This window comes from Eurytemora carolleeae, unplaced genomic scaffold, assembly GCF_000591075.1.
Source record: "Eurytemora carolleeae unplaced genomic scaffold, Eaff_2.0 scaffold408, whole genome shotgun sequence".
Taxonomy (NCBI): Eukaryota; Metazoa; Arthropoda; class Copepoda; order Calanoida; family Temoridae; genus Eurytemora; species Eurytemora carolleeae.
Genome location: NW_019396650.1, coordinates 41,961 through 69,582, shown reverse-complemented (window position 1 = coordinate 69,582; position 27,622 = coordinate 41,961). Strand labels below are relative to the sequence as shown.

Here is a 27,622-nt window from a genome sequence, read left to right as displayed (position 1 = left end):
GCTAACATTTATTTTGCATCACCCTGGAGTTAACCGTCTAATGCAAGCACCGCGTATAAACTGAGTTAAGAATTCACAAACTCGCAGTAATATTCGAAAATTTCAAAATTACGGATTTTTCTAATCTAAATGCGCTACTTGCAAAAAATGCAATGACTGATCAAAAAATGCTAAACTTTGCGCTTTAATCGATAAAATTCCATATTTTGTGATAATTCATTAATTGAGGCCGGATCAAGTTTCAGGTAGATACATTAAAAGCTTACTTTTGTTTGCATTAATTTAGGGTGANAATTCCTTACAATAATTGTTTTCAAACTAGGAACAATCCCTTACAATAATTGTTTTCAAACTAGGAACAATCCCTTACAATAATTGTTTTCAAACTAGGAACAATCCCTTACAATAATTGTTTTCAAACTAGGAACAATCCCTTACAATAATTGTTTTCAAACTAGGAACAATCCCTTACAATAATTGTTTTCAAACTAGGAACAATCCCTTACAATAATTGTTTTCAAACTAGGAACAATCCCTTACAATAATTGTTTTCAAACTAGGAACAATCCCTTACAATAATTGTTTTCAAACTAGGAACAATCCCTTACAACAATTGTTTATAAAAAATACTAAAGAATGCTGTTTGGACGATTCATACACACTAGAACATTTTTGTACATTATTTGATCCTTTAATGGCACTAAAAGGGCGGATTGTTTTATTATAGCTTTTTTTCGAACATGTTAAAGAAAAATACCGCGATTTAATATCGCAGACTCTTCCCTTTAAGTTTACTTAATTATAAAATGAAAATAATTCTATGAATTAATCCTGAAGGCATTTCTCCAGTACTTTCATCCTTTGCTCCAGAGATGTTCGGATCTTTTCGTTTTCCTAGGAAATTACAAAATTACAGGGAGTATTCGCGAAAAGTTAAATAGGCAGGTCCCGAATTGAATTCTGTTTATATCGCTAATATTTTCACATCAATATGTTGCGCATAAACAGAGAAAATGGTTAAACTCAAGAGAGTAGAACCCACATAAATTCACGGGATCAGCTGAACCCCCTTCATTTTTCGCGAACACTCTTTTTAAAGGTTCAGTGAACGTTATTTCAAGTTACTATATCTAAGACCCCGATTTCAAATATTTCGGGGTAAACTAGTCTCATTGAGAACTTGAAACTAGAACAGTTCTAATTCTTCATTGAGTTGAGTCTTATTAAAAATTCAGTAAATATCTTAGACAAAACTTTAAATGTTAAGAGTTGAGTCTAAATAATTCAACTTGAGACAAAGTTTTTGAATTGCGTCTGATTGCAATGTCAAGTTTACAACGGTACCCTTAGAAGCTTCATATGATCAAGTATGAATTGGATATTCATGTTTTTGTTTCTTTAAACTGTATATTTTCATTTGTGATTTCTATTCAAAAGTGACTTGCGCATTTTTGCTTATAAGAAACTATGAACAAAACTTACAGAAATAAACATCTCTCGAGTAAGGAAAACATTTTTCAGCAGATTAAGGCTTCAAAGATACCGTTGTAAATCGGGCATTGCTATCTTTGCATGGAGGGTCAACTGAAATTGTGCCTACAGTCCAGATTATAAACATAAATTCAAGTTACCCTGTATATAACACAAAGCATGTTGTTAAGTGGTTTAAATCTAATCTTAGACATTATAGTTTTTGCTTTAAAAATCCAGAAAATAATTAGCCGTCAATGACCCTTTAACATTAATTGGAGGCATTTAATCATTTAATGAAAATTTAGGAGACATATCTAGAAATAAAATATTTACTCTACCTCTATTAGTTTTTCTGACTCTGAGACATCAAGTTGTATCTTAGTATTCTAGAATAAAACAAATTAATTAAAATTAGTCGTACTTTCAAGGGAGTCTACATTTATACAGTGGCATGTTCGATTCACTTTGATATCTTTTTCTGATCATGAATGAATGAGATTTGTAAGTTTAACTCTTTAAAATTAATTTTTTTCAATGGTGGTTTCTCTACAAAAGTGATTTGCGCATTTTTCTTGTAGAAACAATGGGAGAAAATTATGGAAAACAACGATATTATCCGCATTTTTGATAAAATAAAGGTTTAAAGGTTCGTGGTGGATAGGATATGCCCCTTTTTAAACGGAAGTTGACTCGGAAGTTACACGACGATCATTTAAAGCATCAGGAGGTTTTCAGGTTTCGACCTATATGTGGTCCAAGGGTATACTTCATTTAGTAATGGAAACAGAAAAAAATCCGAATTAATCAAAAGCTTAAAAATGAATAACCAAAGCGCCCCTTGAAAATTCAGTTAACATGCATTTGGCTTGTCTTCTGATACGCTGGTTTCATTGTTAACATAGATTCAGCCTGCTTATACAAAATCACATCAATTTTTAATTCAGGGTCGACTTTGAAGTGTCACCACGCCTTGGGCTTTGATTTTACCGCTCAAATTCACCTATCCTTTTCTGTAGCCCTTAACATGTACATTTTAACACTATAAAGCACTTGTTGTTAGTAATTAGCAAAATTTGCATAGATTTTTGCTTGAGAGCTTGCAACCTTTTAATTACAAAATTTTCCCAATAAACGACAGAATGACTGAACCGATCCTGCCTGTATTTGATGTAAGACCTCACATGGCAACAGGATAGGTAAATGAACTGTCAAAACTAAATTTTTTTATTTTTGGTCAAAGATATCAGAAAAATAAGGAACTATTTTATATTGCCATTTTTCGTAGATTCCACGTAAAGTAGCAAGTGTATCCTTCAATACCATAGATGTTAAATAAGCTGTAAGCTCTTGAATAAATAAGCATTTAAATAATTTTATCTTATATCAACACTATGCACTAAAGAGTTCTTCCGACAGCTAAAGTTGTATTAATAACTAGAAATATGGAAATATTAAAAACTAAAACGGATAATTTTTTTTAGGTTTAAATGACATTACGTTTTGAACCCAAATTAACTTGCAAAAATAAACTGTTTTAAAAAATAAATTTCGAAAACAGATTTTAAAAATGTTTTTGTTATTCGTTATCTCTGACCCTTGAGGTCGATACTCATAATTTTAATACTTTTGATTAAATTTTGAAATAATAAATAATTTCTGAAGGTTTTTGAAAGGTTTTTTTAGCATTCAGGAGATCCCACTAAACATGACATTTGAAATGATTTGCGGCATTCCTTCGCCAACCCAATTTTACCAGTATGATTATTGAAACGATAATCATTATTGTCCCAAGTCCTGACATTTCCAAAATGTGGTCTGCCTTTTAAGTGCTTTCAAAATAAAAAATTTCGTTCAGATTTTAATTACCGACAAAAATCTAAGTCGATGGAAAACCAGAAATAAACCTTTCTTTAAATAGTCTTTATATCATACATCTCACATATAAAAGACGACCTTTAAGTCGTAGCTCAACTTTCATGTTTAATGGAACACCCTTTTGATAAATTTGATTATTATGGTCATTGCTTGATTAATTGATTTCCAAAATATATCTTACTTGGCTGCCTGTTTCCTGTTCATCCTTGGTAATATTCAATTCATTAATTCCAGGTAAATTCATCAGACTCTCTTTACCATCAAGATTATTATTCTCCGAGGCATCATTCTGCTTCTCTTCCTTCTCATGTTTAACTGTCAGCTGATCACTTTGTTTTGGTTTCTTGTCGTCCTTGCTCTGAGGTGAATACTTGATTGCGGCAGCGAGCAGAGTCCAAATATCAGATTGTCTGAACAGATAAAAACGATTTTCTACCTTTTTTACACACTTTTTTTTAACAGCCAAAGCAGATGTAGGAAGCTTAAGAGTTTAGACGTCATTTCTACACAAAAATCACAATAGTACCCTTGAAACCTTTGACTTATCAAGAATTATAATATATTCTTATTTTTCTCTTTGAGAAACGATGAACATCATCCTTTCTAGACGTATTGGAAATGGCGGGTTACTAACCTTCTTGTTTGTGCTTTGATTAAACTCTCCCCAAGAGTTTGAAAGCTGGTGCTAACAACCCCAGCAGCTTGATTAATATCAAGGGAGTCAACAACAAGCCTCCGTAGTTTACACAGCAGAGAACATGTACTGTTCAGTAGTTGATCACGTCGTCGCAGCATTCGTACAACAATCTAAACAGTTGTACAGCTAGTTTACATTTGTACATAATATAGAATATGTAAGGTAGCTTTCCAGTTTATTAACTAATCCTGATTTATATCTCTAGGTGTAGTATCTCCTAAGGATATTAACTAAACCTGAGCTATTTCTCTAGATGTAGTATCTACTAGTACTTNTGTGTATCATCTATGGAGGATATTAACTCAACCTGAGCAATTTCTCTAGGTGTAGTATCTATTAAGGATATTAACTAAACCTGTGCTATTTCTCTAGGTGTAGTATCTACTCTATTACTAGCACGCTCTCTCCGCAAACCGTCGTACAACCTTAAACTTCGTCCCTCAAGCTCCTAAAAAATGATATTGTATGAATAAGTTAAAGCATATTTACTCATAACTCACATCTTTGTTTACAAACTAAGTGTACTGCAGTTTCTGGGAAGAACATAAACAAAACTCTGCTTTACCAAGATATCTTCCTTTTACTCCAAGAACTGAGGTAGTACATTTTAGTTGGGCTATCATCAAGCTGCAAAGACTTAATTTTTAAATTCAAGAAATTAAATTTAAATTGCCATCAATGCCATTTGAACACTTAATTCTCATTGGTAACACTTTGTAACATGCTAATATAACGAATATCTGATTTTGTCTTTAAAACTTAAAATTTCATCAATGATGAATCGACTAAATCCACTAAAAGAAACAGACTAGTGCTTTCTAAAGAGATTCACACAAAAGTTCTGGCCCCTGGTGGAAAATTCAAATTCAAATAACAATATTTTGATTAACTAGGGGCTTCAACGAAACTTATTATAACTGAGAATGAATTAATCTACTACAGGATTCCTAAGCCTCAAATCACATGATAGACTGCGTTGTAGAAGTAATCTGAATTTTGTAGAGTACATACAAATATATATTTATATTACAAGTGTTAAACTAAAGATCAAAAGATAAGAGATATTATGTGTTCTCAGATAACACAGGATATGGTATGACAAGTATAGTATATAAATTATATAATCAACCCCTGACAAATATAAAATATTAGTTTGAGAACCCCAGCAGTGGCCAGGGTACTCAGTCACAGTTACTCCCGCCGCTTACCCGCGCTAGGTCGTAAATTACAATTTTAGTTTTTGTAAATAAATAAAAAAATGACCCCACTCAATTCAGAATCCAAAAACTAAACTAAAAACATTCCTATGGATCCCTCGAGTTCCCCAATCAAAATTTGAGGCAGTTCGCTGGAGGGGTTCTTGAGTTATGATCGGACATAAAAACAAACAAACAGACAAACAGAGATAACAACAAAGGCAGAAGGTGTACTACCGTTTCTTGGAGGAATGTTACTCAGTACTGCTTAGAAGCCTTCCTCCCAAACAATGCAGTACACTTATTTTGTAAACAAAGATATGGGGATTCCCGGTTCATGCACTGCTAGAAGAAACCCTATTATCCAATCGAATCTGCATATTGAAAATTTACAAACACTGTTCGAAATTTCAAACATTCTGTTCGAAATTTTAAATATTTTGTTCGAAATTACAATTATTTTTTTCAAAATTATAAACATTTTGTTTTAAATTTCGAATATTTGTTTGAAATTTTAAACTTTTTGTTTGAAATTAATAATATTTTGTTGAAAATTAAAAATATTTTGTTCAAAATTACAAACATTTTGGTCGAAATTACATACATTTTGTTAGAAATTACAAACAATTTGTTTGAAATAACAAACATTTTTTCGAAATTTCAAATATTCAGTTCGGAATTTCATATATTCTGTACGAAATTACAAACATTTTGTTCAAAATTATAAACATTTTTGTCGAAATTACAAACATTTGTTCGAAAATACAAACATTTGTTCGAAATTACAAACATCGGTTCGAAATTACATATGTTCGTAATTACTAACATTTTGTTCGCGATTATAAACATTTTGTTCGCCATTATAAACATTTTGTTCGCAGTTATAAACATTTTGTTCGCAATTATAAACATTTTGGTCGAAATTACAAACATTTTGTGTGAAATTAAATATAATTTGTGCGAGATCGCAAAGAAGAACGTTAGAAACATAAATGTCTACGAAATATTTCTAATATTCTGTTAATATATTCAAACAAAATACTAGAAATTATGAACACTTTTTGTTACTTAAACACGGAGTTTCTTTTCTCTACCTTGAGTGCTGGATCTGATGGAGGATCAAGAATTGTAGTTTCCCGTTCAACTTCCTAAACATAATTATCCAAAGTTTATCATGTTAAAGTTTAAAGAGTCCATGCCGTGTTCACAACATTTTATCATTTTAGCAATTATCAGCACAAAATCATGGAGATATCCTTGGCGGAAAATTAACAATTTTTAATTGCGGTTTCTCCATTCATAAGTGATTTGTAGATTCAGGATAAAGGTTTTCAGGTATCCAGGGTAACCGGAGTAATTCGGTCATATAAATCTTTAAACAGTGAGTCACTTGAATTTACGCCATATTTAAGCAATATATGATTTTAAAATGATTTAATGGATGATGTACCATATTGCAAAATTAAATGAAATCGTAAACGACCAGTAAATCCAACAGTATATTTTAATTTGTAGATTTTTGTCAAGTCAGTTAAAAACCTAAAAAACGTCATCAACATAACATGTCAAAAATTTTATGGAACAATAACATTTATTTTCATGAAAAAAATCATAAATTACTCACTCGTATTCCAGTTTCTGCAGTTTTGATGCTCTCCTCTAGTATACAAGTTCTTGTCCTAAAATATTCAGCTTTTCTATTTAATCGGAGGAATTGTTCACAAATTATTATTAAAGGGACTGTAAGCGTAATTTCAATTGACCCTCCATTCAAAGATGGCAATGCCCGATTTACAAAGGTACCCTTGAAAGCTTTCTGATCAAGTATGAATTAAATATAAATGTTTTTTTCATTAAACTGTTTATTTTCATTTCAGTTTCTCTGTGAAAGTGACTTGCGTAATGCGCATTCCTTGTTTAAAAGAAGCAACAAAGAAACTCGCAGAAAAAAAATACTTTTTGAGTTAGAAAAACGACCGTTTCTTCCACATTTTTGATCAGAATAAGTTTTCAAGGGCAACATTGTGAATCAGGCATTGCCATCTTCGCGTTGCGTTTACAATCCCTTTAACGGACAACCTTGCATTCCATGTAACAGGGGACGAGGAAAGGATGGCAACCCACACCCGTTTTGCATCCGATCAAAAAAAAATCATAAATTAATTTGCGGCAGAAAAATCTAACCCACAATTTCACGCTTTAGATATTAAAACACGCATATTTCTTCTAAGTTTGAATTTTGTCGGTGGTACGTTAAGATTGTGTCATTAATTTCTGAAGAAAAAAAATATTCTTTTTATTGTTTCAATGAGTGCAATGTCTTGAACACCGAACATACTTAGCTTGAAAAATAGGATGTTAAAAAAAAAAATTCTATTTAACATTATAGATATTAGACGATAATATTTTCACTTTAAGACTGTAGACGTAATTTGAAATGAATTGCCACTAGAAATTACGTATACAGTCCCTTTAATATTGCAAAACCTATAAGTTTACCTGAGGGTATCTAATGAAGATAAAATATCTGTTCTTGAACTATTCCAGGATTCAATCATTTTCACAGAGGTAATTCTGTCCTTCTTCTGGGCCTGCTCATCATACCTGTATCATGTAATATGGTTCATGAATAGTTCAAGGTTCAAGGTTCAAGGTTCAAGGTTCAAGGTTCAAGGTTCAAGGTTCATGGTTTAAGGTTTAAGGTTTAAGGTTTAAGGTTTAAGGTTTAAGGTTTAAGGTTTAAGGTTTAAGGTTTAAGGTTTAAGGTTTAAGGTTTAAGGTTTAAGGTTTAAGGTTTAAGGTTTAAGGTTTAAGGTTTAAGGTTTAAGGTTTAAGGTTTAAGGTTCAAGGTTCAAGGTTCAAGGTTCAAGGTTCAAGGTTCAAGGTTCAAGGTTCAAGGTTCAAGGTTCAAGATTCAAGGTTCAAGGTTCAAAGTTCAAGGTTTAAGGTTTAAGGTTTAAGGCTTAAGGTTTAAGGTTTAAGGTTCATGGTTCATGGTTAATGTTAATGGTTCATAATTCTTCTCATCTTGTCTTAAATTTACTCATTGATTCATTCATAAATTCATTTCATAATTCCTTCCATTTTAATTTCAATTAATCATTCTAAAATCCTTTGTTGATAGATAAATTAATTCGTTTGACAATTGATCCTTTAATTCAGGACTTTTCACCTGCTAAGATCATGATTAAGACTTGAAGTGAAGAACTCCATGTTTGCCTCCAACCTCTGCAAATCCTACCCAAACCAATATGAAAGCAGGGGTCAAATCGGTGATATAAATTTAAACCGGCGGTAATGCAGTTCAAGACATAGCTCAAAATCATTGAAATTGGTCTCAGGCTTTATTTACTTTTATCTCAATTTAAGTAGATTTGCTTATCTTGGATTGAATTATTGCAAGTTGATTTTAGCTTTGATTAGTTCCCTGTGAGAATGTGAGTGTGGAGAAATCCTGTATCTCTGTTTTGATATAAGAGAACAGAGTTTTCAGTCCTATAGCCATCAGCTCATGGGTTCTACATTCCTATGCAAGTTTATAGGGACTTATACCACCAGATATTGTGTAAATTATATTGACAATATAGTCCTATAGATATCAGTTCATGGGTTCTTCATTCCTATACAAGTTAATAGGGACCTATACCACCAGATATTGTGTAAATTATATTGGCAATATAGTCCTATAGACATCAGTTCATGGGTTCTACATTCCTATACAAGTTAATAGGGACCTATACCACCAGATATTGTGTAAATTATATTGACAATATAGTCCTATAGATATCAGTTCATGGGTTCTACATTCCTATACAAGTTAATAGGGACCTATACCACCAGATATTGTGTAAATTATATTGACAATATAGTCCTATAGCCAGTTCATGGGTTCTACATTCCTATGCAAGTTAATGGGGACCTATACCACCTGATATTGTGTAAATTATATTGACAATTTAATCCCTAAGACGCCTATACAAGTTTATGTCCTCTGGACATCAGTGAACTCCGACATAAAATATACTGTAGGAGAATTTAGTTCATTGGATTTATACTCCATTTCTCAACTATGAAATTAATTATATATTTTATCAAATGTCCAATTCAATTCATTTCCGTCAATGTCGCGGATATTTTCAGAAAGTATAGTCATTATCACTAATATCCTTATTATCATTATTTATTTTAGTTATTATAATTCTTATAAAAATGCCTACCTGGGCAATAAAATGATATCCATGGACGTTCATAAGTTTGAGATGGTAGTCTTGCACACTTCGCTTAGTGTCTCTGTATACAAACAGTCTTATTTATTTCCATACAAACAGTCTTGTTTATTTGTATAAAAACAGTCTTGTTTATTTGTATACAAACAGTCTTATTTATTTATATACAAACAGTCTTATCTATTTGTATACAAACAGTCTTGTTTATTTGTATACAAACAGTCTTATTAATTTGTATACAAACATTCTTGTTTATTTGTATACAACCATCCAATTTATTTGTATAAAGACAATCTTATTTATTTTATACAAACAGTCTTATTTATTTTTATACTAACAGTCTTGTTTATTTTTATACAAACAGTCTTGTTTATTTGTATACAAACAGTCTTGTTTATTTCTAGTTAACTATTTTGTATCACAGTGTAATAATGAACTTTGGAGTCTTAAGTCTACTACGTTGAACTGCAGTATAGTTCTCTGTCGTACAACACAGTGCGGTGTATTGTACTACAGTCTATTAAAGTTTACTGTAGTGCATTGTTCTGGTCACGTGGTACAGACGGAGACACGTGACAATAATACTGCACTGCAATTGGTGAAAGTTCTGGTCACGTGATACGGACATATAAATAATATTATTAATTATACTGAGGAGCTCTTCATCTACATACTGCAGTACTGTGTGTACTGCAGCCTGGTTCTAGAATAATCCACCTTAGTATATAAACTGTACAATACTGTATTTCATGTAAAATACAATCAGTTTATATACTAAGGTGGATTATTCTAGAACCAAGCTGCAGTACACACAATACTGCAGTATTCAGATCAGGGGCTCCACAGTATCTATTGAAAATGAAAAATTATTAAATTCAAATAAAAATAGAAGCAAATCTAAGTTTTCCAGGCTATCGTCGTTTTCATATTGGTTGCGTATTTGCTGAATATGATCTGTTTAAACCTACGATTTATATATATATAACTTTTCGTATAAATTTGACACAGTTTTTTATCAATTTCTCAAGACAGGAACATCAGATAGAACTCTAATGGGTCTCGATCAACTCCTAAAATGCTTAGATTTATGCCTTTACCCCTTTCATTTTCCTTTTAATTTTTCAGTATTATTAACTATTAAAGCAGGCCTTTTTTTTGTTTGAACAAAGATAAATGTGTCTCCCAACCCAGTCTTAAATAAAAACTAAATTAAAGTCTCCAGTAGATTCCAAGGAAGCCTTACAAAAAGTGAATTTCTAAATTTAAAGACATAATATTATTTATTAAGGGAACGTGATCAAGGATTTGTCTACACGTTTTTCTATAGTTTCCAGGCATACTCTGTATTATAATGTAGATTGTGTCGTGTACAGTGCACAATGCAGATATTGCAGTGCAAAATGCAGAATGTTTACTGCAAAATGCAGAATGTGTACTGTACAATGCAGAATGTGACTGTACAATGCAGAATATGTACTGCACAATGCAGATTTTATCGTGTAAAATGCAGATTGTTTACTGCACAATGCAGATTATTTACTGCACAATGCAGAATGTTTACTGTACAGTGCAGATTGTTTACTGCACAATGCAGAATGTTTGCTGCAACATGCAGAATGTGTACTGTACAATGGAGAATGTGTACTACACAATGCAGAATGTGTACTGCACAATGCAGAATGTGCACTGCACAATGCACAATGTGTACTGCACAATTCAGAATGTTTACTGCAAAATGCAGAATGTGTACTGCATAATTCAGAATGTGTACTGGACAATTCAGAATGTGTACTGCACATAGCAAATTGTGTACAGTAAAATACAGATTGTGTATTGCACAATGCAGTTTGAGTACAGCAAAAAAAAGAACTGTTCCTAAGAAACTGCTGAACTAAAACTGGAATCTGGAACTGAACACACTTCAACTGTTCACTCAGCTTTAAACTAAACAAAATAAATTAAATCAGAATCTCAAGGTGACCTACTCCCACTCCCCAGCCCATCAGAATCTCAAGGTACTCTAATCCAATCCCAAAACTCATTAGTAACTCAGGGTTATCTACTTGCAATCCCCAACCCATCAGAATCTTAAGGTATCCTACTCCCACTCCCAAACAATAAGAATTCCAAGGTGCCCTACTCCCACTCCCCCAAATCCATCAGAATCTCAAGGTGCCATACTCCCACTCCTCCAAACCCATCAGAATCTCAAGGTGCCCTAACTCCCACGCCCCAAACCCAGTCGACTTTCGAGGTGCCCTACTCCCACTCCCCACACCCTCAGAATCTCATGCCCTACTCCAACTTCCTAAACCTATTAAAATCTCGTGCCCTACTCCCAATTCTTAAATGAATTATTGTCTTGATGCTTTTGATGCTTTTGATGCTTTTGATGCTTTTGATGCTTTTGATGCTTACCTCATTGAACTCATGTCTACTAGAAATATTGGCAATTCAGCTTCCGTAAACTGATCAAGATCATCCTCCCTCGTTATCTTGTATCCATGGTCGGTTAACAGAAGTTGATTTTCGGCACTAATATTTTGTATAGTAGTATTAGTAGTAATAATAATAATAATAATAATTATGATTTTAAAGAGATTTTATAACAACCGCCCCCCCTGTAACCGTCTCAAATAAACGGTATTTAAGAACATCTAATAATCAAGACTCATTAATGTTTTCAGAATAGTTTAAGAAAAATTTTTGAAAAAGCTTAGATTAAAAATTTGGCATGTAAAATTTAAACTTTGAAAGAGTTTGAAGATTTAGGAATTGAATGCTTTTTCAAGCAATGCATTTATAATGTCAGTTTGGAACAATAACGCATTCAAATTAAATCAAATTTAAAAAAACATAATTTCAATGCCTAATACAGGAATCTATAAGTTTTAATTGCATAATAAAATTACAGTTTTTCACATTTAAAAAGATTATCTAATAGGGATTAAATAATAACATTACTGCGTCAAGTAAAATTTGCCCCACAAAATTCAAACCAAAGAAACAATTTTTATATATATAAAAAAGAAAGAAAATCTTATTTTAGTGTCTAAAAAATGGGTTGATAAGGGGGTTGGCCAATGGCATTTACACATTATTATGAAACTCACCTAATATTAGTATCAGCTAGTATTTGAGCCTGAAGATGGTTAAAGCTAAAACTAGTTTCGGCGGCATAGCAATGAACAGTCTTATTCCGTAGATTAAATACATCTAATCTCTTCTCTCTAGAAATATGTTTATTTATTCCGTAGATTAAATACATCTAATCTCTTCTCTCTAGAAATATGTTTATTTATTCCGTAGATTAAATACATCTAATCTCTTCTCTCTAGAAATATGTTTATTGATTTATAATGTAGATTAAATACATCTAATCTCTTCTCTCTAGAAATATGTTTATTTATTCTGTAGATTAAATACTTCTAATCTCTTCTTCTCTCTAGAAATATCTTATTTATTCTGTAGATTAAATATATCTTTTTTCTCTAGAAATATGTTAATTATTAAAATATAAAAAATATATGCTGACCAAAAAAGATCGATAGGTTTGCAATTTTTTGCTCCTTTGAGCAGAATATTTCCCCACCTTAATATTTTGTTTAACTGTGTGAAGACGACAACATTCCCATGAGTATCCCGCCCTCTCCTCTCAGCACTCCAGTCAAGTAAACTTCGCAACCAGTCCTCTAACCTACATCCATCAGTCAGTCAGTCAGTCAGATTCAGTCCGTCAGTCAGTCAGTCAGTGTCCGTCAGTCAGTCCGTCAGTCAGTCCGTCAGTCAGTCAGTCAGAGTCAGTCCGTCTGTCAGTCAGTCAGTCAGTCAGTCAGTCAGTCAGTCAGAGTCAGTCAGAGTCAGCCAGAGTCAGTCAGAGTCAGTCAGAGTCAGTCAGTCAGATTTATAACTTTTGGTATAATTTAAGTTCACTGCCTTTTAAGAGTTTTTTTTTTAAATAATCGAAAAATTGCAAATTTTTTTTTCAGTCCAAAATATCATCTTTAGTTTAATTAATTTTAAAGGTTTCTACAAAAATTAGATTAGTTACCTAAGCGCCAGTTTCCTGGATATTCTGGTTTCCGGAACTAGATTCTCCTGAGGAATCAGGGCTCTTAGAGGTTCAATTCAGTTTAGGGGGTCTTGGATTAAATTTTAAAAAAGTGGCATGTAGGATTCACAACGACAGCCTTTGAACCTTTTGAACAATGAGTTGGTTTTTTATCTTGAATAAAAGTGTTAATTTCTGATAATTTCCTTTATTGATTTTGTTTCATAATCTGCCAGAAACTTAGAAAACCACTATTGAAAATAATCAATTTTTAGAGAGAATTCTAAAAATATCTTATTCATCCTAGACCTACAGCAGGCAAAGCTTCAAAGTATACCGTTATGAATTGGAGAATGCCCTATCCTGAACTATGGGCTCTAGGGCTATAAACGAGAACGCTCTGCGCCCCTGCCTGGTAAACTATCTTCCCATCTACAGTTTCCAGAACAGCAATATGATTCTGTAGTTTCTGCTCCACATGGTCAACCCACTGCCCAGGGGAGAGATGGGGCAGGAAGGGTCGCTGTCCAGTCACGATCTAACAAAATTGTAATCAAAATCCGAAATGGAGAATATATTTTTCAAATTCCATCCCTCCATCCGTTCATCCGTCCTTACCCCCTAACCAGTTTTGGGGGAAGGAGGGATTATTCTTAACTCTAATTTCATATGCTTCGGGTTAAAAAAAAAAAATTAACATGATGTTTGCCAAAAATTAGAACTTGTTTAAATATGTCCTCCTTAAGAAATTGCATCTTCTAATCTTTACATCAACCTAAGAACATTGTCTTCAATACTGAAGTCTAATCTATGGTCCCTGGATCAATCGTCATACCTCATTACAGAGTAGTTCAAGTGACCAGTAGTCTACGGATTTAGTGTAGTCCTACCTCATGACAGAGTAGTCCATGAAAACAGTAGTCTACGGATTTAGTATAGTCCTACCTCATGACAGAGTAGTCCTAGTGACCAATAGTCTACGGATTTAGTATAGTCCTACCTCATGACAGAGTAGTCCAAGTGACCGATAGTCTACGGATTTAGTATAGTCCAACCTCATGACAGAGTAGTCCAAGTGACCAATAGTCTATGGATTTAGTATAGTCCTACCTCATGACAGAGTAGTCCATGTGACCAGTAGTCTACGGATTTAGTATAGTCCTACCTCATGACAGAGTAGTCCAAGTGACCAGTAGTCTACGGATTTAGTGTAGTCCTACCTCATTACAGAGTAGTTCAAGTGACCAGTAGTCTACGGATTTAGTGTAGTCCTACCTCATGACAGAGTAGTCCAAGTGACCAGTAGTCTACGGATTTAGTGTACCTCATGACAGAGTAGTCCAAGTGACCAGTAGTCTACGGATTTAGTGTAGTCCTACCTCATGACAGAGTAGTCCTAGTGACCAATAGTCTACGGATTTAGTGTAGTCCTGTTCTAGAAAAAGTTCTGGTGCAACGTATTGTAGAGTTCCAACAAAAGATTTGGCTAAACTAGAAACCCCGAGCTCCTTAAAGTATATCATTCAATGAATAAAAGTTCAACATTAAAGGTACTGTAGCAAGGAGTATGGAATAGAAGGGAGATACAACTGACGCGGCCCGCCCCACAATATGATTATACATGCTTTGCAGACGGTACTCCAATTGTATAAGAAATATTCAGAAAAGGTTTTTGTATACGCGGTAATTGTACATCAGACAAATATTTCTTATACAATTGAAGTAACGTCTGCAAAGCATGTAAAATCATATGGTAGGGCGAACCGCGTCAGTTATATCTCCCTTCTATTCTCTACTCCCTAGACTGTAGGCGTAATTTCTAAATAATACCGTTTACAAACTTGTAAAATAAAACCTCTGTCTCATAAAGCATGCATGAGACAAACATAATCTTTTCTTTGAAAATTGATTCTTTTCAACTGTTGGTTCTGTATAAATTGGATAAAAAACTGACAATATCTTCTTTATTATTACTCAGATAGGGGTGTAAATGGTACGGATGTTAATCGGACAAGACACTCTTTAAACGGAGGGTTACTTGACATTGCGTTTACAGTCCCTTTATTATAAACAATATATCTGGTCGAGAGGGGGGGGGAGTAGTGTTTTATTTATTATCAAATCAGGGATGTCATTTTTGTTTTACTCCCCTTATCTTGAAAAAGTTTGTGCGAAGAGCTGTTAAAGTTGCTCATGAAAAATATTTATTTGTAAAAAAAAAGTTGATTTTGCATCTGAAGAGTAAGAAATTTCAAGCTTTTGAAAACAAAAAGTTCAAAAGAAAAGAAATAAAATTTCTAAAAAACATTTTAGAGTAGGTTTAAAAATTAAAGTTTAAAGTTTTTGTTTAATTTTAAAGTTATCAAAATCAGAATTGAATTTGGCTTTTTATGAACGTATATAAACAATAAACAATAAACATCGTTAGGAATATTTTTAAAGAAACTTGACAAAATTTTTGTACACGATTAAGAAATTTCAATTCTACTTTTGGTTTAATCAAAATAGTTAAACAACATATTTAACAAAATAGTACATAACTTTATAAAAAATAAATTCAATATTCAAATAATCATAATTATCATTGAAAAATTTCCTTAGCATATCCCAGATCAATCAGTTTGTAAACCATCCTAGAAAAAGAAATGTGCATCAATAAAAAAATCGAAAAAATGTTAAGAAAACAAAATATAATATATGAAAAATTAATATGGGACTTTACTCTATATTGTACTTTATTTTTAAATAATATTACATAAAGTGCCCACTCCTAAAATAATATTAAAAATAAAGGACAAGTGCCTACCCCTAAAATAATATAGGAAAAGTAACCACCCGGCCCTAGATTAATATTAAAAATATAGGAAAAGTGCCTACCCCTAAAATCATATTCAAAATATCGAAAAAGTGCCTACCCCTAAAATAATATTCAAAATATAGAAAAAGTGCCTACCCCTAAAATAATATTCAAAATATAGGAAAAGTGCCTACCCCTAAAATAATATTCAAAATATAGGAAAAGTGCCTACCCCTAAAATAATATTCAAAATATAGGAAACGTACCCACCCCTAGTTTAATAATAAAAATATAGGAAAAGTGCCCCCCTAGATTAATATCAAAAATATTGGACAAGTGTCCACCCCTAGATTAATATTAAAAATATTGGACAAGTGTCCACCCCTAGATTAATATTAAAAATATTGGACAAGTGTCCACCCCTACCTTGTCTGCGTAGATTTCAGAACGACGTTCTCCGGTTTCAAATCTCGATGAATTATTCGTCTAAAAAAAAACAAATTATTACTTCGAAACATTCCAACATTTTGTCGCAGTAGAATAGAGAGGGGAGGGGAGGGGAGTGGGTGTTATGGAGGAAAGGGGTGTATATGGGGGGTGGGTGATGAGAGGGGCTCTCATGTGTGTTAGGGTTGTAGAGGGGAGGGCGGGGGAAAAAATGTCTTGTTTATAGAAAAAATGAATATGTAAATTAAAATGTAAATAAAAATACCTATTGTGAAGGTATCCAAGAGCGGAGGTAACATCATTCAGAACTGGTAATATTTGAGATTCAAGCAGACCTGAACATGACTATATTTATCATTCAGAACTGATAATATTTGAGATTCAAGTAGACCTGAACATGACTATATTTATCATTTAGAACTGATAATATTTGAGATTCAAGTAGACCTGAACACGACTATATTTATCATATAGAACTGATAATATTTGAGATTCAAGTCGACCTGAACATGACTATATTTACCATTTAGAACTGATAATATTTGAGATTCAATTAGACCTGAACACGACTATATTTATCATTTAGAACTGATAATATTTGAGATTCAAGTAGACCTGAACATGACTATATTTATCATTTAGAACTGATAATATTTGAGATTCAAGCAGACCTGAACACGACTATATTTATCATTCAGAACTGATAATTTTTAAGATTCAAGCAGACCTGAACATGACTATATTTATCATTCAGAACTGGTAATATTTGAGATTCAAGTAGACCTGAACATGACTATATTTATCATTTAGAACTGATAATATTTGAGATTCAAGTAGACCTGAACATGACAATATTTATCATTTAGAACTGATAATATTTGAGATTCAAGTAAACCTGAACACGACTATATCTATCATTTAGAACTGATAATATTTGAGATTCAAGCAGACCTGAACAATGAACATGACTATATTTATAAATTAAGTAAAACTGAACATGACTATATTTAAGCAGAGCTGAACAAGGCTATATTTATCATATAAGTAACCAATGAACATGACTATATTCAAGTAATCCTGAGCATATTTATTCTTAACCTTTTTTAATCTTATTATTATTATTATTATAGATTTATTTCGGTACAATGTCAATTCAATATGATAAGACAAAAACAAGAATAAAGTATAATATATAAATATAGTTTCTAGTCGGAACATAAAAAGTTGATCATGGTTGCGATCTCATTTTCAACAAAATTGTTTAGAACAAAATTATCATCTTTAACTTTGAGTATTTCATGATGAAAATGTAATTTCCATTCTTTGTCTAAAGGAATATGATTGTATATCATATTTTGTTTCACACAAAATTTGTTTAGATTTCTAGAATGTACATTACAATCTTGTGCAATAGATTCAAGATTTTTCCATAAAACAGTTCTTAAATCCTGTTTACTTAGATCTACTAAAAGTCGAATACATAGCTTATGAAAATTTGATAAATTGGTCACAAATTGTGCAAAACGAGTGCATAGAACTGTTTTAATATGAGGAACACTAGAAATGGGCTTAATGAAATATCTATGGGTTTCTCTTGGTACTGGTAGATCAAATAAAATACGAAAAGCAATGTTCATGTACTCTCTAAACCCTTCAAGCCTACCAAAACCAACAAAATAGTCCAAACATATACAAAAACATAAGAACTACAAACCCCTACAAAAACAAAAAAAAAACTTACAAAAACAAACATAACTTTTAAAACAAGCATAACTTTCAAAGATTCAAAAACCTTAGAAAACCTACAAAACCCTGAGTACCCTAAAAACGACAAAAAATACACAAAAATCTACATGATACATCAAAACAAACTACAAACTCATACAAAAACAAACAAACCCCTGACAAAAACAAACATAACTTTCAAAAGCAAACATAACTTTCAAAAACATTCAGAAACCTTAGAAACCCTTCAAAACCTTGAATACCCTAAAAACGACAAAAAATACACAAAGATCTACATGATACATCAAAACATTAGAAAACTCCAAAATCCTTGTTACCTCTGCAATTTTCTATTTTGTTGAGTAATCGTCTCAGGTCTCCGGATTCACAATATTCCATACACAAACTAACCAAGCAAACTAATTGTATACGAATAATGGAAATTCAGCTTTTTTAAGAACCGTGATTAAAGAAACGTCAACATTCAAAAAAAGCGAAATATACGATTCACAACGGTACCCTCGAGACCTTTGTCTAAGGAACGGTAATGAAGATAAGGCGACTCTTTAACTACTCTACAGAAGAGAGGAAGAGAAATATTTGCAGATCTGGTCAAATTTATTTCTAACGGAAACCCGACGATAATACACTTCCAATTCTAAGTGACCCTTTACTTACAAAAAAATAAAGCATGCCCGATAAACAACGGTACTGATCAATAATGTAAAAATAATGTCAGTTTTTTCTAGTTAAAAAGTATTTAATTCTGTTAATTTCTCCATTGTTTCTGAAGCAAGAAATGCACCTTTTTGTTGAGAACCCACAAGTGAAACAATCAGTTTTCAAAGACAAGAACATAAATAATTCATATAGACAAAGCTTCTAATGGTTCCGTTGTGAATCAGACGCGTAACTTAATATAAGGTCACTGGGAATTACGTTTACAGTCCTTTGAAATTACGTTAACAGTCCCTTGAAATTACGTTTACAGTCCCTTGAAATTACGTTTGCAGTCCCTTGAAATTAAGTTTACAGTCCCTTGAAATTACGTTTAAAGTCCCTTGAAATTCGTTTCCAGTCCCTTGAAATTACGGTTACAGTCCCTTGAAGTTACGGTTACAGTCCCTTGAAATTACGTTTACAGTCCCTTGAAATTACGTTTACATTCCCTTGAAATTACGTTTACAGTCCCTTGAAATTACGGTTACAGTCCCTTGAAATACCAATCCTTCGAATCTCTCATATCCCTATGATTAACCCCATGTGATGTCTATCTAACGTGAGTCAAAGATACGTCTAATGTCTGTGAAAAAAGAAGAATGTCTAGAGTTTATAAAATTGTTTCCTTGGTAGATCTGTAGAACCTGGGTCTAAACCAGGGGGTATACTGTAACATCGCACAACGTTCATATGATCTGAAATAAGTTTAAGTTTAATCTCATTTGAAATATTTTTTGATTAAATGATTTAAAATAATTATCTGAAATATCTTGAAATATTTTTTGTTTATATGATTTAAAATAATTTTAGGTTTCATCTTATTTGAAATATCTTTCTATTTATATGATCTAAAATATTTTTCTCTTTATCTTATCCAAAATATGTTCTGCTCATCTGATCCAAAATATTTTCTGCTCATCTGATCTAACATATTTTTATTCATCTGATCTAAAATATTTTCTGTTCATCTGATCCAACATATTTTCTGTTCATCTAATCTAACATATTTTTATTCATTTGATCTAAAATATTTTCTGCTCATCTAATCTAACATATTTTTATTCATTTGATCTAAAATATTTTCTGTTCATCTAATCTAACATATTTTTATTCATCTGATCTAAAATATTTTCTGTTCATCTGATCCAAAATATTTTCTGTTCATCTAATCTAACATATTTTTATTCATCTGATCTAAAATATTTTCTGTTCATCTGATCTAACATATTTTTATTCATCTGATCTAAAATATTTTCTGTTCATCTGATCTAACATATTTTTATTCATCTGATCAAAAATATTTTCTGTTCATCTGATCTAACATATTTTTATTCATTTGATCTAAAATATGTTCTGCTCATCTAATCTAACATATTTTTATTCATTTGATCTAAAATTTGTTCTACTCATCTAATCTAACATATTTTTATTCATTTGTTCTAAAATATGTTCTGCTCATCTAATCTAACATATTTTTATTCATTTGATCTAAAATATTTTCTGCTCATCTGATCTAACATATTTTTATTCATCTGATCTAAACTATTCTCAGTTTCATATGATATAAACGCGATTGTGTTCTAAGTCCATCTGATCTAAAATATGTTTATGTTCTTCTTATCTAAAATATGTTTATGTTCGTCTGATCTAAAATATGTTTATGTTCGTCTTATCTAAAATATGTTTATGTTCGTCTTTTCTAAAATGTGTTTCTGTTCGTCTTATCAAAAATATGTTTCTTTTCGTCATATCTAAATAATGTTTCTGTTCGTCTGATCTAAAATGTGTTTCTGTTCGTCATATCGAAATAATGTTTCTGTTCGTCTGATCTAAAATGTGTTTCTGTTCGTCTAATCTAAAGCGTGTTTCGGTTCGTCTGGTCTAAATTCATTTTATGCTCATATCATCTAAATTTTATTTATATTAATCTGATCTAAATTATGATTCTGTTCATCTCATTAAAATTGTGTTTCTGTTCATCTGATCTAAAATATTTTTCGCAAAATTCCCCTACTTTTCAGTTTGATATTGACGAGGATTCGTTAAAATGACACTCAATAAGAAAGAATGTGTTGATAACTTCTTGTAGGTCGGTTCCGGAGACTTGTATTGAAACTCACCTAATCTCAGCATTATGTCAACCTCCTGGCACCATTGTGTTTTGTGCCTGCACTCCTTGTCTATATTTAATATGTTAAAACAACTATCAAGAAGCTAAATCTAAACAAATCAAAAAGAAATAAGTCTCTCAGTCTGAGCCGTAAATATAAAAATAAAATAAAAAACTATCAGAAACTAAATTTAAACAAATAAAATTTGTTAAAAAGGAAAATTAAAACTCTGAAACTTTAATGCAAATGTAAATCAATAAGAATCATGAAAAATCGCACTTTTTAATTTTTTAATCTTATGTTTAGAACAATTACCAAATCCCATTAGTAAATATTTAAAAAAAAATTTTTTTTGCTATTTTTAATGTTTTTGTACAAATCCTAGAAAATCTCTCACCCCCCCCCTTTTCCTCCATAGCACAGATCCATTAAAAAGTAAACCCCCTCAATATGAAACTAGTTTAGACAAGGGTTCCTGGCGGTAAGAAGAGTTTCCGAACCGAACTTAAATTTCTTTAAAGCATATTTCTAGAAAATATATATGTCAACTCTAGCAAACCAAGGGTTAAATGAAATGTGAAGATAAAAATGAATGAATGAATAAAATGATAAATAATGTATCAATTCAAGAAAAAAAGGATGAAAGGATGAAAGAATGAAAGAATGAAAGACTAATCGGAGGGAAGGATGAAAGGAAGTATGAAATGAAATATGAATGGAAGGATGAAAGAAAAAATGAATAAAAGGATAGATGAAAGAATGAATAAATGAAACAATAAGTGAAATGAAGGAAAAATGGAAGGATGAAAGAAAGAATGAATAAAAGGATAGATGAGAGAATGAATAAATGAAAAATGGAAGGATGAAAGGATAAATGGAAGAATAAAAGAAAGATGAAGGAATGAATGACAGAATAAATGAATCGATAGTAGGATGAATGAATTAATGAAGATTAAAGAATGCATGAATGGAGTTGATATATCCCTGATTAGTAAGAATATTTCTCCAGACATGAACTATACCGAATCCCCCAGATCCAAGCTGGTTCTCACAAACCCACTCCGTAGACATTTTATCTAGAAAATATTTAATTTTAATAAAATTTTTATTGACATTTTAACTTCAAAATGGTGGATATTTTTACATCTTAAACTTAACACTTAATTGCGATCATTTTGTTGAACATTTTATTTCATATTGAGACTTTAAAAACTTTAAAATTTACTTTTAGTAGACTTAGTAGGCTTCATAATCCCAATAAAAAAAATATTTAGCTCTAAAATAGTAAATATTTCTCTAAAATGATTCTAGAAAAAAAATGTCGACTATAAACATTTAAAATCATTCCTCGCAATCATTTTCACCAAAAAATATTCACTTTATCAACATACTTATTTCAATACATTTATAGCTTACCGCCAGCATTTTAAAATGTGTTTTTAATCCCAAGATAACAATATAAAATAAGATCGTTAAATAAAATTAATTGAATAGTTTTAAGTCGAATAGTAGTAAATGCATAATATCTAAATATAAAAAATCCATTATCAAATTATCAAACCTATTTAAACATAAATTTTAGAAATACAAACAATAAAAATCTTCAAGCTAATATCTTTAAAGAAAAGTTTAAAATCACAAAAAAATTTGCTAATTTAAGCTTCATTTCTTAATATACTTCTGAGTTGTAATCCATTTAAACTTTTGGCAGCTCCTTAAATCTAGATGACTAGTTCTAACAGTGTTTACGTACGGCAGTAAATGTTCAACATGATGAACAATGTACATTGTACAGTGGGACCCATAAAAATAGGAATAAGTTAGACGACTGTTACACTCAAGTTATGATTTTAAATTGTCCAATAAACAAAAGTTGATTTTCAAACCAACTAGTAAAATTATCTGTTTTTAACAACATCGAATACACAGACACATAAGATGACTTGAAAGTCGTCTTCTTAATCCCCGGTTTTATGGGTATACCTGTACCCTTAAGTTAACAGTGACAGCTGCATTTTACATCAAAATCGCATATATACTAAATAGTTAAACTAAATATCTAAATACAATAACTTCAGCGACTTTTTTTACCATAAAAAAGTAATACTTAAAGTTCCAAGTAGAAAACCCGAGATTTTAGGGAGCAGTGTGATTAATCTATTACAAAAAGAGATAATAAAATTTAGAGCTTTGCGTCGACAACTCCCTCATCCTGTCGATCTAATACATGAAGAGCTCAGGGAAGAACTCCTCGAACTGGTTCTTCTTCCCCTTCGTGATGTCCACGGTGTCGTGGCTGATCTCCGTGTAAGAGTGCCGGCCGAACACTTCATTCACACACTGCTGAAGGTTCCCACTAGACAAATAATGATAATACATAAATGTAGGGCGTATGACTTGAAACCTATTATAGATTTCTTCAATAATCCCCCCCCCCCCCCACCAACTTCAAGGACACTGGAAAGTGGGGGAGGTGGATTACAGGAACCCTCTCTGAGACATGTTAACCTTAATTATCATTTTTTACCTTAAATTCAATCCAAGTGTTTTTATCAATTTTAAGTTGAAAATTTAAGTTCCGTGGTCGATTTTGAAATTTTAGAGTTTTATATTTACAGAAAGTAAAACTTACTAGTACACTACAACCCAACATTAAAGAAGGGGGGGGGGGTGAAATCCACCAATTTTATTTATTCCCCAACATGTTAGATTACCTGGGTTTGTTGGCAGCGGTCATCTCACAGAGTTCCTTGAAGCTGGCGGTCAGATATTTCTCACGGAGAAGACGTCTGAGTAGGTTAATAATAATAAAGATATTTAATAATAATAATATTAAAAAGAATGATTTCAATATCAATTAAGCTGATGAAGGATGAGACTGAGAAGGATGATTTAATTTAGTTCGGAAAAACCCTGTGTCATCGAAAAGTTTATGCTGATCACAACCTTCGCCTCTCTCTTTCAGAAATGCGTCATTTTTGTTGTTTTTGTGAAACATTCTTACGAATAAAAATGATTTTTGTGCAATTTTGTACATTTTTATTGAAAATTTACCCTTTCTATAAAAGGGAGCGATCACGAATTTTAAGTCAATATTCTCTTATGATTATGGGGGGGGGGAAGTACCTATTTCTCTCCTCAGTATCTCTATCTCTAGCACTTGGTTCCTGAAGAGCTTTCTTCATCGCGAAAAATGAAACCTAAAACATTATTTAAAATAAATGTTTGCTAAAAATTGGGCTTGATACACAAAAAAGATACATCAAGGCCAAGCCCTCAAAAAAATAACCGCCTAAGGAAGGAAATTGATATCACAATTGACAATGACACAAGTTTACAGTGTTACAACATTTACAAATGACTGGACACCACTGTCCAGTGTCCAGTAAACATTTATTCTATTTTTTCTACATTTTTAATGTCATTTCAATTTAAATTTCTTTATTTTATCATTTCAAGTTCAAAATAAGCAACATTATAAGGTCGACATTATAGTGGCATTCTTTCATTGCTTCTTATAAAAAGTGTTGATATTATCTCTCACCTCTGTATTCGGTGGTTTTCTTATAATACCCGGACTAGAAGCAGCGCTGTCAACCTTAAAAAAAATAACTTAAAAACTTAATTAATGAGCGCCTCTTTTTCCTGTACTAGTCTTTCTTTTCATAAATCATTTAAAAGTTACAATTATTCTGTTATAATTGTAAATTTTCGACAATTTTCCTCTAAGGGTTGTAAATTTTCGACAATTCTCAATCCTAGCCGGCAAAAAACGCCCAGTGAAACAAGTTTTCGATCCGAGAAAAAAATAGTTTTAGCTTTTTCAACATTTAATAGGAAACTTTCCATCAACACACAACGGTGAGAAATTTGTTTTTATTTTGATCAGAGTATTTCAAGACTTAAGTACATGCATACGTACAATTGTACATCAAACTTGAACAAATAATTTGCAATATGCTTAAAATAATTTGCAATATGCTTGAAATAATTTACAATATGCTTAAAATAATTTGCAATAAAACGTGTTCTTCCACCAAAAGTTGTAAATGATTTGATAACAAATCCTATTTGTTTTGCTGAATTAAAGATATAAAATATTCCAATAAAATTGAATCTATTTAATGAAATATATAAGATCACCTCGACATTTACAGAGTTTACTGAGACACTGGAGGGTCGTCGATTATGCATATTCACATTCTCCATCCAGGAGTTTCTAAAAAAAATTTATTATTTCAATTTCATTTAACGAGTGTTAATAAGGGCGACCCCTTGTTAAATGAAAATTTGAATTCTAAAATTAATAATGGTTTCTCTACGGAGTAACCAGCGAATTTATGTAGCAAACAATTGACAGAATTTATCTCTTTTCAAAATAGGAAAAACTACGATAAATTCTAAATTGTTGGTGAGACAAAGGATTAAAAGTTGCCCCATTGTGATTTGATTATTGAACCCGAAATCAAATTCACAAATTCAGTCCTTACAAGGAAATTTATCTTTTCAATGGCAAGTATTTTTTTAGTCTTTTTAATGAAACAATCGAACCCAAATCAAACAAATAAACACAAATAGACAACCAAACCAAATGAATAATAAAAAACGAACAAACAAACAAATGAAGGTTATTCTTCAAAACTATCTTTCTTTGTTTCTTTCTTCTACAATATAGTGAACATTGAACAAACCAACAAATTAAAAAAAAACTTCACCCAATCAAACAAATTAACAAATGAAAAAATAAAATAGTGGACGAGATTTTTGGCTGATAATAAACCTTACTATTAAAACAATCTAAAATAGACGAACATCTATTCAAACGAATAAACAAAAAGAAACTTCACCCAATCAAACAAATTAACAAATGAAAAAACAAAATAGTGGACGAGATTTTTGGCTGATAATAAACCTTACTATTAAAACAATGTAAAATAGACGAACATCTATTCAAACGAATAAACAAAAAGAAACTTCACCCAATCAAACAAATTAACAAGTGAAAAAATAAAATATTGAATGAGATTTTTGGCTGATAATAAACCTTACTATTAAAACAATCTAAAATAGACGAACATCTATTTAAACGAATAAACAAAAAGAAACTAAACCCAATCAAACAAATAAACAAATGAAAAAACATGTAGTAGATAAATGATATTTTCATTTATTTCTTCTTTCTACTAAAATAAAAAAATCTTGTAAATTTTTTTTTTTTAATTAGAAACACAAAACAAATGAATAAACATCCAATCTACAAATAATGTTTATACTTAAAACCTCCTTTTATATTTCTTCTACAAACAAAACAAAAACAAATAAACAAACAAACAATAAAAATAAACAAAAAAACAATAAAAACAAACAAAAAAACAATAAAACAAATAAACAAACAAACGATAAAAACAAACAAACAAACAATAAAACAAATAAACAAACAAACAATTAAAATAAACAAACAAACAATTAAAACTATCAAACAAACAATAAAAATGCCAACCTTGGAGAATGCCTAGGCGAATTCTGTCTTGAGTTGCGTACACTTGGAGTTCTGCTCCCAACCTGTACATTGCAAATAGAATCTAGTACAATAGATGGCAACACCCTCAGTACATCTGTATTCTGACGTCACAAGTGTCAATTCAGTTTTTGTGTCCGACAAAATTATTAATTATAGTGATAAATTTGGAATAAAGTGCTTATCTTACAGTAAAATAAGTTTAATTTTATGTGTTCTTTGTTTTCTGTTTTTACACTTTTTTATTAAACCATGGAAAACATGTCAACTGACGTGAGAAAATTTCGCTTCCCTTGTTATATTTGACACTTGTGATGTCGTGTATAATTGGTTCATTTCTCTGCTGCCACCTATTGTAATTGATAATCTATCTGGTACATTGTACAATTACATTTTAAAATCAAGAAAACCACAAATAAAAAGTAGTAAAGTTCTGAGCGAGGGATTTTACAATTCAGGAAAAATTTATCTCTTGACGAAGCTGCCATTTTCGGATCTAATTTTGAACGTGAGAGTCAACGCTAGGCGGGATTCGTGGCATGCAGGCCTGAAGGTAAAACTTCTGTAAAGAAATGGCTTAAATTTTGAATCGTTAAAACTTGTCCTTTCCTAGCACCAAACTAAACTTTAATCGCCGAAGGAGAAATAAACCGTTTATCGCTAAACTCACAGGTTTAAAACAGTTTTGCCATTTGGAATAAATTCGGGATCATTAAACAGTGAAACTTTTAAATTAGACTTTTAAAAATTCTATTTTCTTAACAGTATGTATTTTAATCAGTGAAT

At 31.5% G+C, this 27,622-nt stretch overlaps 2 protein-coding genes across 4 annotated transcripts in view; both read right to left on the bottom strand.

Moving 5' to 3' along the window:
* Positions 1-513: 513 nt before the first annotated feature.
* LOC111706894 (inhibitor of nuclear factor kappa-B kinase subunit beta) lies at positions 514-23,398 on the bottom strand. Of its 3 annotated transcripts, none has more exons than XM_023479841.1 (27): positions 23,308-23,398; positions 22,303-22,477; positions 21,794-21,846; positions 21,328-21,374; positions 19,833-19,902; positions 18,826-18,893; positions 17,028-17,097; positions 16,742-16,801; positions 16,115-16,151; positions 14,898-15,026; positions 13,931-14,056; positions 13,519-13,565; positions 13,060-13,164; positions 12,581-12,697; positions 11,886-12,002; positions 11,343-11,411; positions 9,459-9,531; positions 8,669-8,767; positions 8,414-8,478; positions 7,741-7,845; positions 6,866-6,920; positions 6,336-6,389; positions 4,401-4,493; positions 3,983-4,155; positions 3,530-3,758; positions 1,812-1,859; positions 514-894 (listed from the first exon to the last, which is right to left on the bottom strand). In XM_023479841.1, the coding sequence occupies exons 2-27, from the start codon at positions 22,387-22,389 to the stop codon at positions 826-828; spliced, it is 2,265 nt and encodes a 754-aa protein (XP_023335609.1). In that variant the 5' UTR covers positions 22,390-22,477; positions 23,308-23,398; the 3' UTR covers positions 514-825. The 3 variants fall into 3 exon arrangements, with proteins under 3 accessions (XP_023335609.1, XP_023335608.1, XP_023335610.1); XM_023479840.1 differs by having other exon boundaries at positions 23,302-23,390; XM_023479842.1 differs by lacking the exons at positions 22,303-22,477; positions 23,308-23,398 and having other exon boundaries at positions 21,328-21,387.
* Positions 23,307-27,622, bottom strand: part of LOC111706885 (protein EFR3 homolog cmp44E) — a 19,398-nt gene continuing 15,082 nt past the window's right edge. The window contains exons 22-27 of the mRNA XM_023479831.1: positions 26,819-26,880; positions 25,462-25,537; positions 24,863-24,916; positions 24,445-24,518; positions 24,033-24,107; positions 23,307-23,674 (exon numbers count right to left, since the gene is read on the bottom strand). Coding sequence (XP_023335599.1) covers positions 23,539-23,674; positions 24,033-24,107; positions 24,445-24,518; positions 24,863-24,916; positions 25,462-25,537; positions 26,819-26,880 — 477 coding nt within the window. The 3' untranslated portion in view covers positions 23,307-23,538. The remainder of the gene's footprint in view (positions 23,675-24,032; positions 24,108-24,444; positions 24,519-24,862; positions 24,917-25,461; positions 25,538-26,818; positions 26,881-27,622) is intronic.